The 13,060-nt window shown below is 39.5% G+C and overlaps 1 protein-coding gene across 2 annotated transcripts in view; it reads right to left on the bottom strand.

The window, feature by feature from the left end:
- Positions 1-5,944: 5,944 nt before the first annotated feature.
- The window catches only part of SNAP25 (synaptosome associated protein 25), a 66,115-nt gene continuing 58,999 nt past the window's right edge, over positions 5,945-13,060 (bottom strand). For both annotated transcript variants that reach the window (XM_074915187.1, XM_074915102.1), the window contains exons 7-8: positions 11,446-11,590; positions 5,945-7,269 (exon numbers count right to left, since the gene is read on the bottom strand). In XM_074915187.1, the coding sequence (XP_074771288.1) occupies positions 7,201-7,269; positions 11,446-11,590 (214 nt within the window). In that variant the 3' untranslated portion in view covers positions 5,945-7,200. The remainder of the gene's footprint in view (positions 7,270-11,445; positions 11,591-13,060) is intronic.

The raw sequence follows: 13,060 nt of genomic DNA, 5'->3' as shown, positions 1-13,060 counted from the left end.
AGGTGCTGCTGGGATACAAGTGCTGTTGGTGCAGAGTATTTGATGGGCAGGGAGAACATCTGGCTGGCACCTAATGCGTAACAAGTCAGACACTTTCCTGCAGTAAACTGCTACTGGCTTAAGCTGAACTAAGGTATTTTTAGTTCTCCTGATTGGCTTTAAATGGAAGTATTTTAAAGGGAATTATAACCAAATATTTTGAATAAGTTGTCAAGATACTTTGGTAGAGTTTTCTCCTTCCCCCAGATTGCTTTTCTGGGTTTAACTTTTACTACCGAGTATAATCAGAACTATTCTAGAGTAATTTCATAATACAGTAATATGCAGTCTATAGGTTTCCAACTTAGTATCAACTGAGCCCCTGATCTTTGCTCACTCACGTAACTATCCGTGTTTTCAGTGGTCTCGGCTATCACGTCCTTACTGTCCATCCACTTTCTGTGTCTTTAAATGAGGTGACTGCAGAGCAGAACGCTATTGCAGGGATGTGGCTTGAATTCCCCATGTCCTCACATCCACCCCAGCAGCTCTGCTTCATGATGTGTGTGTTTTATTGTGTCCATTTTCAGCTTTGATTTCTTGACCTCTGCACCCTCCTCTGGCCTCAGCCCTTTCCTTTTCTCCAGATGTCTGATTTACCAGTGCTTCTCATGTGTGTTTAGGGGTTTAAAACCTAATTATACTTTAGTCTGAGGGCAAATAGGCTTTCTCTATTTTTCACCTCAAGGCCCACAGAGAGTCAGTGAATATGGGTTGACTTCTGAGGGAAAGGCCGTAAGGATTGCCCGAAAGAAGCAGCAGTTCATTAAATTTTATGTTTCTGGTTAATTTCCCCTCATCTTCTAATTTAATCCAAGAAACAGAAATGTGTGATGGCCAGTGAAAATACATTTTCAGATAACGGCTTAAGGCTGAATATTAGAATTACAGCTGCCGTTTCTTCAAAATTAGCTTTTCAGCCTGTGTTTTCATGGAGTTTATAAACTGACTCTAGAGCCACCTAAGCTTTTAGGGGTCCCGCAGAGTATCAAAAGTAGTTAATAAAATACTGTCATCAGTTGGATTTATTGTTGATACAGTAAAGTCAGAAGTATTGTATAGTAAAGTCAACATAGGTAAGGTTTCTTAAAGATACTTTGCTCGCGTTTGCGTGCTGTTGGTTTTAATACCCGAGAATACCCTTAGTGCAGTGGGATTTATGCATATTCATGCTTTAGAGGTCTAATCAACCCCCCCATGAATGTGGTAAAGAACCATTTTGTTCCTTTTAATGAACTTTTGATCAGAATTTGGATAGAAAACATGCTGTGTTGTAAGCAGAACTTACAGCTGCTTGTATTTAAATTAACACTTAGCAAATTAATTTAGGACTGCCTATAGTGAAGATTACTAAACCATTTCAGATATAGTATTTAATTTTAACTTTCTTACACCAACTTGAGTCATTCTGGATTTTAGATTAAATAACTCAGCACTGGATAGTTGTCCTAGGTGGGGTGAGGGAAATTGCTTCTTCTGCCTTCTTTTTAAAGCACAGGTTATAAAAGCTTCAGTTAAGAGAAAAACAACAACAACAACAACAACAACAACCAAAAAAAAAAGGAAAACCAAGCATAAAAACATTTCAGTAGTTTTAATTAATTAAATTTGGGGTAGAAGGGAAGGAGAGTTGTTTTGCCTGTGTGTGAGGACTTCTGAGTTACTGCCTTCCTGTGCTTGTATGTCTGTCCTCAGCTGTCCAAACATCTTGGTTGCATCAACCTACAGAGACATTTTAGATCTTTTTGGATAGACAATCCAAAAAATTCCCCTGGCAACACGCATGCTGCATTCTGGGGGTGTCAGGGCTGAGCAAGACTTTCTTGCAGGCATCCCTCCGGATGACACTGGCACCATGCTCAGCTATGGAGTAGAAAGCAGGAGGCTGTTTCTTCTCTGCTTCTCCTGCTGAAATCGTGGAGGAGAGAGCCTGACTGCAAGCCGAGGGGTGGCAAACATGCAGATGGAGGGATGTGTGAAGCAAGTGAAATGAGGGACAGGACTGAAGGCAAGCTAATTCAGCACAAAAAAAAAACAGCAAGGGAACAAGCAATTGGGTGCTGTGAGATGTAGGAGGGAGTGAGGAGAGCTGAGAGAAGCCAGTGGAGAAGGGAACAGAGGTTCCACTGGAGTAGAAGGGTGGAAGGAGCTGTGGTCTGGTAGATGTGGAGAAAAGACAGTTCAAGTCTGGGACTCTCCTATGAAATACCACCCCACCCCACCCCAGCACTGTTTTTAAACAAAGGCAGCAACTGAGCCCTGATCCCCTCGTTACTACTTTTCACTTTCAGCAGACAGCTGTGAAGCCTACCAGGCAAATGAGCACCCCCTCCATCTGCTACCCACTGCTCAACCAAATTGTTTATTCCACTATGTGCAGGTTTTGGATGGGCAACAGTGATCTCAGAATAGATCCTGAATGTGTGGGAGTCAGCATGGTCCCACATAATAATTTATTTTTATTTCCTTCACGGCTATCTTGTGCGGTGGGGTGTTTTTTGTTTTGTTTTGGGTTTTTTTTAATTACAGAAAAACTTTTGAAAGCAAACTCATTAAAACTGCTTGGTATTTTATAACAGAAACATAATCTCTCTGAATGCTGTTACAGAGAGGATCTGACACTATATGTCAAGTGCTTTGCAAAATAAATCAGCTAGAACCTACCCTCCTCACCCCCATCGAACCAGCCCAACGCCCTAACATCTCAGCAGGGTTTATCTCCCATGTCTGCATTTCTTGTAGTTATTTGCAGGTTTTAAAATACTGTGTTCTACTAACTTCCAAACAAATTGTCCTCATCTCTCTTTAGAAAGGCAACAAAATGGCTCAGAAGACAGCAGTCACATCCTGCACACCTACACCCACAGGCACACATAGCAGCAGTGCCTATATTTAAACTGTCTCTAATACACATAATTTGCCTTATTACTAGGTACTCATCTCTTCCCTTTTCAATGCCTTTACAATAAAAGCTTTATACACACATATGTACACACAGGAGAAGAAAGAGGGAGGAAAAAAAAGTGTAGGAACTGATCCATCTGCCTCTAGATTCCTCAAATAAAAGTCTTGAACGATCTCTCCAGATTCAAAGCCAAGGCCTGTGGAGATTATCAGTTACTCATGTGACACAAAGTATTTTGAAGAATAGTTGTCATCCATATTTCTAGATATAAAGTCTATCAGTAATAATTGTGTCATGTGGCACAGGCATCTAAGAGGGTGCTTTACAGTTTGCCATGCAAACTTCTGCGTATTTAGTTTTCTTCAGAAATAAAAGTTGTGTTGTATTTAACCTATGTGAGCTAATAAGACTCCTGTAAAAAAAAAAAAAAAGGCAACTCAGAGTTGTTTTTTAGAGTTATCATTTTCTGTTATTTACTTTAATACCACCAAAGCTTCAAGGAATATTCATCAATTATTTTTCACTCTGTACCTTTAGATCAAGTCCATCTGCTTTTCGTAAGATGTTCTCTATCAAATCACAAGGTGTTGTGTGTAATCTGTAGTTTCTTGCATTTTTGCCAATCTGGACAGCTGTAACACTCTATTTTGAGTTTAGAAGCTGTGTGCTTATGCTAAGGTTGAAAATCATTAGCATCCTGAAAGTTTTAGTGTTTCTTGAGATAAGCTACCTTGATATTTATTTAGCTTTTCCAGTTTTCTTTCTTAGTTTCTCACTGCTGAAATCAAGCCAGGTATTTAATGAAGGTGATGATTTTTTAATATTTTTTTTATGAGATATTATACTACTTAAGAATTATGTTCTGTTGAGGAATAACATTCAAATATCCTTCCTTGGGATTATTTTCATATTTCCATTTCCAAGATAGTCTAGGAAAGGAGAAGAATGCATGATATGAAAGAACTTATTAACTGTGGATTTGCAGAGCTCAACAGAAGTTTGTCCTTTAGTTGGACTACAGTTTTTAAGCAAAATTTTAAGTAATTCAACTAGGTAGTACATTCAGCTGTGGCACTTGAGAATATGAAGAAACCTTTTCCCTATGACCACCTCAAACCAACTTGCTGTGTTCCAAACTCTTGGTGAAATGCCATTGAAAGTTTAGAAATAAGTGATACCTCATGAAGCTTTGTGTCTTTGAGCACCCTCACTTTTTCCTTTTTTTTTTTCTCTCTCAAACCTGGATTTCTAGCTGCTACAGAGATGAAAGAAATTACTGATTGGAAAATATAACACGTTCAAAGGGAAATTTCTTACCAGGAAAAGAATGCTTAGCCTCTAGAAAAAAATAGGTGTGTTTTTTTCCGTGATCAATGTGTCTGTTTTATCTTACAGGAGTTGTAATTCCAGCTCCTTGCTGTGTCCCTTTCCTTCAAGTGAGCCTTACCCCAAAAGCAGGTTACTGAGCACTATGCTTGTTCAACCTCAGGAAATGCCTGCAATATATCATAGGAAACAGGGGCTGACCAGAGGGGGAAATATGAAAAAAAAAGTAAATGCCACATTTGAGGCAATGTTCTGTCTAAAACCTCTGGGGTTTTTTGGTTTTTTTTTCTATTGAGTGAACTGCTCTATCAGGGATTTGGTGTGCACTAAACAACCAACAGAAGCGGATTGTCCTAATAAAAAACTGCATGTGGTTGAGCCTTTCTTGAATTTTGAGATAGATTAATCCTAGAAAAGTTAACTTTCAAAATCATCAGAGAAATGCAATATATTAAACTTATTTACTTAAGTCATTTTCAGCCAGGTCCTGAGAAACCCTGCATACGGTGGAGGAGGATACAAAGATGAATGTAATGAAACATTTCAATATTTCTATCCTTTGAACTACCCATTTAGCAAAAAGTTCTGGCAGTTTGCTTTTTGATCTTTGTTCAAGACAGAAACAGATGTCAAAACATAGTGATTTCCTTCACAGCAATGGCTTACATTTTTGGTCAGTTATAATGATTTTTGAAGCATGATCTTCTTCAGATAGGGTGTGTTCTTGTCAAACAGATGGGAATAATACCTCCATTAATATCTTCATTAGTTTCTTACACATTTCTTGCCCTTCTCAAATATCCTTATATTTTTATGTTCCCATATTGATGCATTTTCCAGTACAATTATTGCCCTCCTTCATTAGGCTTTGACATTGCAGAATGACAGTGCTGTCACAAATACTAGAATCCCTGAACGAACAGGATTGGAAATGGTCGGTAGATTAAAGATGTTTGCTTGAAGTTTACTCTTTGATTTGAAGTAGTGGGGGAAAATATTTTGCATAAATTAATTTTTAATAGATACTAAAAATAAAAGGCTGCTAAAGAAAATATAGCTTGTCTACATTATCATGCGATTATAATTATGCAAGCATTTATGTTCTTTGTGTATTTTGACTTAGGGCCATGTGAGACACATGAGTGAACTGTCACTCATGCAGAGTTAATTATAGTTTGTCCATATAGGGAAAAAAACCCTGGGAAAATATGATAACACTTTTCATTGGCAGTAAACACTAGTAGTCGTTAGTCATTTGAGAAAATTATTCTTAGCAGAATACACAAACTCTGTATTTCAAAGTGTTCCCTGAAAAGAGGTGTACTAGCACATGGCTAGATCCACTACAGGAATAGATTTTTATTCTAGGGAACTGTATCCTTCTGTACCGTAACATTTATTTTATTTTTCCTTTCCATTGAACAAGAGAATATATTTTGATTCAGTGTTTGGCAATCCAAGCTGGGTTATTTAAAATAATATTCACTTGGAATGTGCTGATGTAAAATGCCATTTTTAGAGTAGTTACTTTTATACAGTATTGCAAACAGACATCTATAGTTTCCCACGTGTAACACAGAACCAGTTTGTAATGAGTGCTTAGAATTTGCTCTTCTCCTTTTCCCCAGATAAGTGGCAAATAACTAGTTAACAAATGGATAAAGCAAGCATGGATTCTGAGATCTATAATTTTTAATAATTTTTAAACTAGCTACAAAATGTCAATCACTTCACAAACTGACAGGAGACATAAGGAATTTCATATTACATGCTGTAAATTATATTTATCTCACAGTTTATCTAGAGTTCATTCATTTAGGTTTTTTTATTATTTTTTAATTAAGTCAGCTACTAAACATCTCAGCGATTTGGTGTGCATAGCTCTAGGTAAGCAACAGAGAACTGTACCGATAACAAACCACATGGGGATAGCGACTAGTAAGAGAGAGCCTTATAAAAATTAAATTTCTTTGCACCATTTCATATGGTATTCGTTTCCTCCAAAAGATAGTCTTCAAAAGCAGCAGACAAACCCAATATATTACACTTATTTCTTTTTGTCTTTGACATATTTTCAGCCAAGCTTTTATTTTGCTGGCAATGGCTAAATGGTGAGTGCCAAATCCCTCTTTTTTTCATAATTAAAAAAAATGATCATGATTAATAACTATATATATATCAACAAGAAAAAAGTGGCACAACTGCAAACTTGCTGGTATAACATAGTCCCAAAAGAGTCCGAATACTGAGCATGCTTTTGTTGTCATTGTTGGTGTGCTACTGCCATGGGAAAATTCTTGTTTAAGTAGGAATCTAAAAGTCTATTTATTCCTCATGCATAAATGCATAAATCACATCACTTTTTAGTGCAATGCTTGTTATAGTAATATAATTCCACATTGTCTAATCATGAAATCATAACAACAGATAATGGCAATGAAGAACTGAGGACAGCAGGTTTAAGTGCTTAAACATCATGATACCCAAAGACAGGAGCATGGCAGTAGCTCTGTGGAATGTCACAGTTTTACAAGAACAATACTGTATATTTAAAGGTTAACAGCACGTTTAGCATTCCAACAGTGTTGTCATTCAGCAAACATCATTAAAAAAAAAAAAAAAAAAAAAAAAAGGAGAGGGGGAGAAAGGAAAGGAATCCAAAACAGAAACAAGGAAGGGAAAAATCCCAAAAAACATCATAGTGAGCTATAGCCATCAAATCAGCACTATGTACAACCTTTGGAAAGAAAGATATCTAGAAAAAAATAATTACAAGTATCATTTTTGGAAAGCTGACAAACTACACAGGACAACATTTACAATGGGGCTGATATGTGCATGTGTGCAAACCTAGTAGGTAAATACCATGATAAAAGCATGAAGGTACTGCCCTGTTGGACAGCATTAAAAGGAAATGCACTTCACTGCATTTAACCACTGCCCAGCATCTTTGTTGCACGCTGGTTGGCTTCATCAATCCTGGTTTTGTTGGAATCGGCCTAGGGAAACACAAAGGAAAGAAACAGATTAATACAGGTCAGAAAGAGAACATCCACAACACGTTGTGGACACTTCTCTAGTGTTGGCTAGGTCAGGGGAAAAAAGAAAGAAGCTTGAAAATACCAGAGAGCTGTTTTTTGTAAGTGGTGTTAGGGACCCAAAAAGAGATTACAGATTTACTGGTTTTGTGAAACTTCAGATAGCCTTTGGGTAGAGCTTTTATGTTTGTATTCAGCTTCACTGAACTCTTGTAAATGCTGTGCCAGACCTGTAGCTGGTGCTATTGATACTGCTAGTGGTATTGATGGTAATGGATGACAGGATGAGAACTGATGATGTGCACCTGGATTTCACTGGTGAAAAGCTTTAGTGCTCTCTGAGATTCAGTGGACCTATGCTCTGTTCTAATTTAGATCACCAGGCATGCAGGCAAAACTAAAATTTTGGTCAGTGTAGAGAATTGCTGGAGCAGGGGAGCTAAATCACCTGATGTGGGGAATGCTGACAAAGATAGATTTATTTGAAAATACATTGGTCTGGATCTCTTTGTTCTACACGTGGAAGGAAAGGAATAGGTAGGAGTGATGCCATTATTCGTCTCTCTCAACAAAGTTCACCAGTGTACTTGCAAGAGAGAGTAACCTCTCTCATTGGGCAGCAGCATAAACAGGAATTAAGAAAAGGCAGGGATTCTACCATTACTTGAAGCAATCAGTTTAGTCCAGCGTAGGCCGAACAGTTAACTTCACTGTCTTCTGTGGGGTAACACCATGATTACAAAATTCTGTTAATAAAATGGCACCAATTTGGAGGTTTAGCTGTTGTCTTTGAATGGGAAGACGCTTTGACCATGGCTTTCTGTAGCTCTGCAGAAGTCAGTTTTGGAGACTAAAGACATTGTTTTAACTGACAAAAATCGGCAAAGCTCCATTCAAGCCCATGTTGCTACACCTACTTATGCTAGCAGAGGGACTAGATAGAAAATGTTTTCAATTTTTTAAAACAGACCTGTGGGAAAGGTGAGAATTATGTTACTGCTTTAAAAGCATGAACTCAAATAGCAAACTCTTTTCTGTGGTTTGACGGCTCCATTTTGTTAGCTTTGATGATTGTTCCCACTTCTCTGGGGTGTATCCAAATTGTACAGCTTTATTTTAAATCTCCAATTTGCAAAAACAGAATGGTGAAGCAACTTTCTTACACACCTTTAAAAACCCTTTAAAAATGGTTATACTGATGTGCAATAAATCATTCTTAAATATCTTGGGCTTTTCTCCATAATTATTTTGGCAAATGCTATGTAGATGTGTATTTTTGGTACAACAGCATGAGCCAGATCTTCAACAAGAGTAAATCAACATAACTACTCATTATAAGCCACACTATTTTAGCCATGAGTTTGACCTTGTCTACCACAGCACAGTTTTTTGTGCTTTTGCCAAAAGTCTACCTAAAAAATGTTTGGAAACAGTTACGTTTGTCATGACATACATGAATATTGATTGAAAATTGATGAAACATAATGTTCCTAAACAGGAATACTAAGGTCTAACTCTGGTGGATGATGTTGCATTGAAGTCAAGTGGGAGTCTTTGTACAGATCTTCCCACCTAGGTCAAGACAGAATGTTTTGAGCCCCTCCTACTTTCCTCCCAGACTCCTTTTTAGGGACAGGGTCCTCTGATGATGATGTCTGGGCCATTTGACCTACTAGTCACATAATCATTTAGGTTTTGTCCTGTCTCTCTGATCTGTGGGAAGGATAAAGCCTTTTATTCATTGCTATCACTATTACTATGGATAGATCAGATTACATCCCTGCATTATGAGATTGCTCTGGTTTGGATGCATGCATCCCGTTTAACATAAATGCTTTAGGAGCATTTGGGTTAGCTTTGTGACACATCCCAACTTTTGCAACATGTGCCAGCCCAGAATCTTTCTAATGATCATAATTGACCAAAAGCACAGTACTCCAGCTGGTCAGGAAAAGAAAACAACTCTAGCAATGCTGTATGCCCACTGCCAGCTAGGGACGATGGTCTCTCGGCATATTTCATTCCAAAAGGGGTGTGTATGCATTTGTGGTTTCAGTATCATCCAGCTAACTGTCATTTCTGTCTCTTATAGAGGGCTTTCCTAATATATTGTGTTTCTTTTTCTAGTATGTCATTACTGTGTGTCCCTATTCTGAGAAATATGTCAGATTTTCACTAAGACTGAAAGCTGTCTTGGTTTCGTGCTTCTTTCATGTCGATTCCTCTGTGTACACTGCAGGTCCATTTTTCAGAAATGTGTCACTGTTCTTTAGCCAAGGGCTCTGCCTGATGAGGCCTGCCTGTGAGGCTGGATTTAATGAATCACATTAGCATGCAATGTTGTTTTTCTCTTGCTGCTTGAAATGCCTAACTCTGTTAGAGGACTGCATAGATGTGGAAAGCCAGTCCCCTCAGTTAACCAACTGCTCTCAGCATGCACCGCCTAGAGATTTGGCCCATGTGCTTCATGTCCGCACAAGGCCTGGTCAATGTTTTCAAAATCTAGATGTTTGCAAGCTTGAACCGATAGAAGAACAGTCACTTGTTAAGCTTGCTGTGCTTTGTGATAGTATCCTGCAGGCACAGATAGGACGCAGCTGATTTCCATCCACAGGGCATGTTCCTACCACTACGTTATATCATGAGTAGGGTAGCTGGTAACATGTAGTAGTGCATGTCCCCATACTTGCTCTGAGAAAATAACATATGTTCTAGGCTTCTTATTTAAAGGTAGTTATGATGGTAGGCTGTATAATCTTCCAGTCCCTTCTTGTATTGTAAATAGATGTGCTGCTTTCTCGTGTTGAATAGCAGCAGTAAATTCTTCCCCCCCAATGCTCCTATTTTCCCCAGAAATCTGAAATGCTGCAGATGGCATCACAGTAATACAGTGTATTTTCCAACAGTCAAACTAACAGATGCAGCTTTGTAAAACAAAACTTTTGACCAACGCAAAGCCGTGTGCTCTGCCACGTCATGTGACTGTCTGTCTGTCAGAGTTGAACTTCCCATCTTTAAGACAACATATACTTCACCCATTTCTTTCAGGAATCAAACTCCAATAAGGAAATCTATCTGAGTGAATCTCTCAGGGCAGTATTTTCTTTATTTTTTTTCACTAGGCTCTGATGTAGTTAATTCACATGAAAAATAGGCATGGGCATCCTGCTCGTGTGAGAAGAATGTCTAAAAGGGTTCAGGAATACAGCCTCTACCGCTAAAGGTCATCATTAAGTCTAAGCAGGACATATAAGTCCCTGGGTTAGATCCTCAGGTTGTGTAAATCTCAGCTGAAGTGTTGTATTGATTTTACACCAGATGAAGATTGAGCCTCTTATGCCACTTCAGCCTGGCTGTGCCTGTGCCTGGAGCTCTGCCAGTATGTATGCAGATGGCTTACAGATCTTGGGATCTGAGGATGGCAGTGAGTTCCCTGCTGGCTTTGGAGGGTGCTGTTATCTGCTTCAGAAATCTGCAATGCAGGTCTGGCACTGGAACGGTGCTCTCTGCCTTTTTAGATGGTGATTTTGCTACAGTAATGCTGAGCCCCAGTGTGTGTGTGTATCTATATGTACACATATACACACGCACCCCAAGAGAGCTGGTAGATCTCTGTAAAAATGTGGTTATAAGTAGGCAGCGTGACAAGGCTGGCTGCACTCTTACCATACAGCAAAGCCTGGCTTAATAAATCCCTATCCTCTTCTGAGGACTGGTCTTCCAAACAGGTGATCCAATTCTCAAGCACTCGTGGAATTTCCAAGGGAAGGAAAGCCCAAGAAAGCTGAAAACTTGCCAGGAAGCACCAGGGCATTCAGACACAAGCCCTGCGATTCTGCACAGCTCAGGGTATTTCTCCTTTCCCAAAGCTGTTGCAAAAGGATCCTTGATTTGTGCTAAGGGGTCCCCTCACTAGCTGTGTGGATTCAACCCGACCTACACCAAAGGTTACTGAAGATCCACAGCAGCACGCTCTGCTGTGGCCCAGTGATTGGGAAGGAGGAGAGGAGCTTTAGCAGCTATTTCTGTCCCTTGTCCTTCTCTGAGCTGAAGAAAAATGACAGCATGCACAGCCTGTGCTTGCAGAAGGGAAAATGCAGCCCCTTTTGTGGTCCTCGTAGAAATGTCATCGCTTACCTTCTCCATGATCCTGTCAATCTGGCGATTCTGTGTGTCAATCTCGTTGCCCATATCCAGGGCCATGTGACGTAAGTTGCCAATGATGCCGCTGACCTGCTCGAGGTTCTCATCCATTTCATTTTCCCGGGCATCGTTTGTTACCCTAGGATCAAAAAACCAATTCTTTGAAGCAGAGACAGAGGAGGTTCTCCCTGAAACTTTGATTCACCCAAAACCTCCCCTGCGTCCTCCTTAGCTTGTCACCTGAGGAGCATGCTGCTGTGTTTAGCTTTGAGGAAAAGGGATTTTCAGCTAGCCTGAAAAACATTAATTTTTTGGTTGTTGAGACTGTCTGCATTCATCACTGCTCTGTTTATACTGCTCATGTCTGCTGCTCCTAGAAGTGTTGCTGTCTGAGCTTGTTTGTACCACACATGGCACCTCTCTGCTGGTCATGGTCCTCAAACAAAGAATGAAAAGTATGTGGGAAACGCTGGAGGGTGGTGGAATTCAAGCTATACCTGCTCCCCTCCTTGAACTACACATAGCTAATGGATACTGTCCAATCCTTGTACACTTGGGGCTCACTGAAATATTGAGGAAGAGCTGCCTCAGCTGTGAAAATCCAGACTTAACATCCTATTTAGTTAAATGTATTTCTGGTAAATGACAGAAGCAGCTTCTCTCCGATTTACTGACTTTAGTAAAGATTCTTTGTCTCTCATTCCTAGCACCATTTTTTTTCAGTTACTTTTTTTAGTTTTTAGAAGAAAAAACTTCCGCTTGAGCCAAGACCCAGTTCAACACTCCAGTGGCTGGAAAAGTATATGGTGACTGAAACTGAGAAAAGCAAGGTCCATGGGTTCCACTCAGAAAATCACTACCTTAAGCCTCTTGTGCAATTTGGGTTCACGTAGGTGCCAAAAGGGCGCTACAGTCTATTTGCAGAACGATTATGGTGCAGCATAACTTCCTTCTCTGCTATTCTGTTACCATGCCCCAATCTTCATTTTGGTGGGGCTGCTATCCAGAAATTTAAAAAAAAAAAAAAAAAAGTGAATGGCAGACCCAGCAAACTTAAATAGCAACTCCATCCCATGCTCCAGATTGCATGACAGTATTGTTTCTCTCACACTGATTTCCCTTTATCACAGCAGCCAAAAAAATAAGTGGATAATAGTTTTTGGAAAGATAATTACTTATTAATCCAGTGTCCTTAATCTTCAGAGATCAAAGCTTTGCCTACTGGTATGCCTTTATCCACTCAGCTGATAGCATTGTCATCTAAATACATGCTCTATAAGCACTGTAATCAGTATGTACTTATTGCTGGATCCCTACATATTGCTGAAAGTTTGCAGTTTGGTTGCCATTAGTAGAGCTGTGTGTTTCAACTGGCTTTCATTTGAGTGCACAGGGGTTGCCACTAAAGCATCAATGTTTCTCCATAGTTGTGGCTTTACAGCAGCTGAGGAATAGGGCATCGTTCCCCATTCAATGAGGTTTTCTGGACAGTCACGAGCAGGGAAGTAGTATACCTCTAGTTAAAAGTGTGCTTCTAGTTCTGCACTTGGCTCGGTGCTTTGGCAGGGACCCTGAGGCTTTTTTCTTTTTGAAAAGAAAGGAAGGGGTG

The sequence above is a fragment of the Athene noctua genome, chromosome 1 (assembly GCF_965140245.1).
Source record: "Athene noctua chromosome 1, bAthNoc1.hap1.1, whole genome shotgun sequence".
NCBI classification, from domain to species: Eukaryota; Metazoa; Chordata; class Aves; order Strigiformes; family Strigidae; genus Athene; species Athene noctua.
Note: the sequence above shows the minus strand (reverse complement) of the source record. Positions and strands in the feature narration are given on the sequence as shown.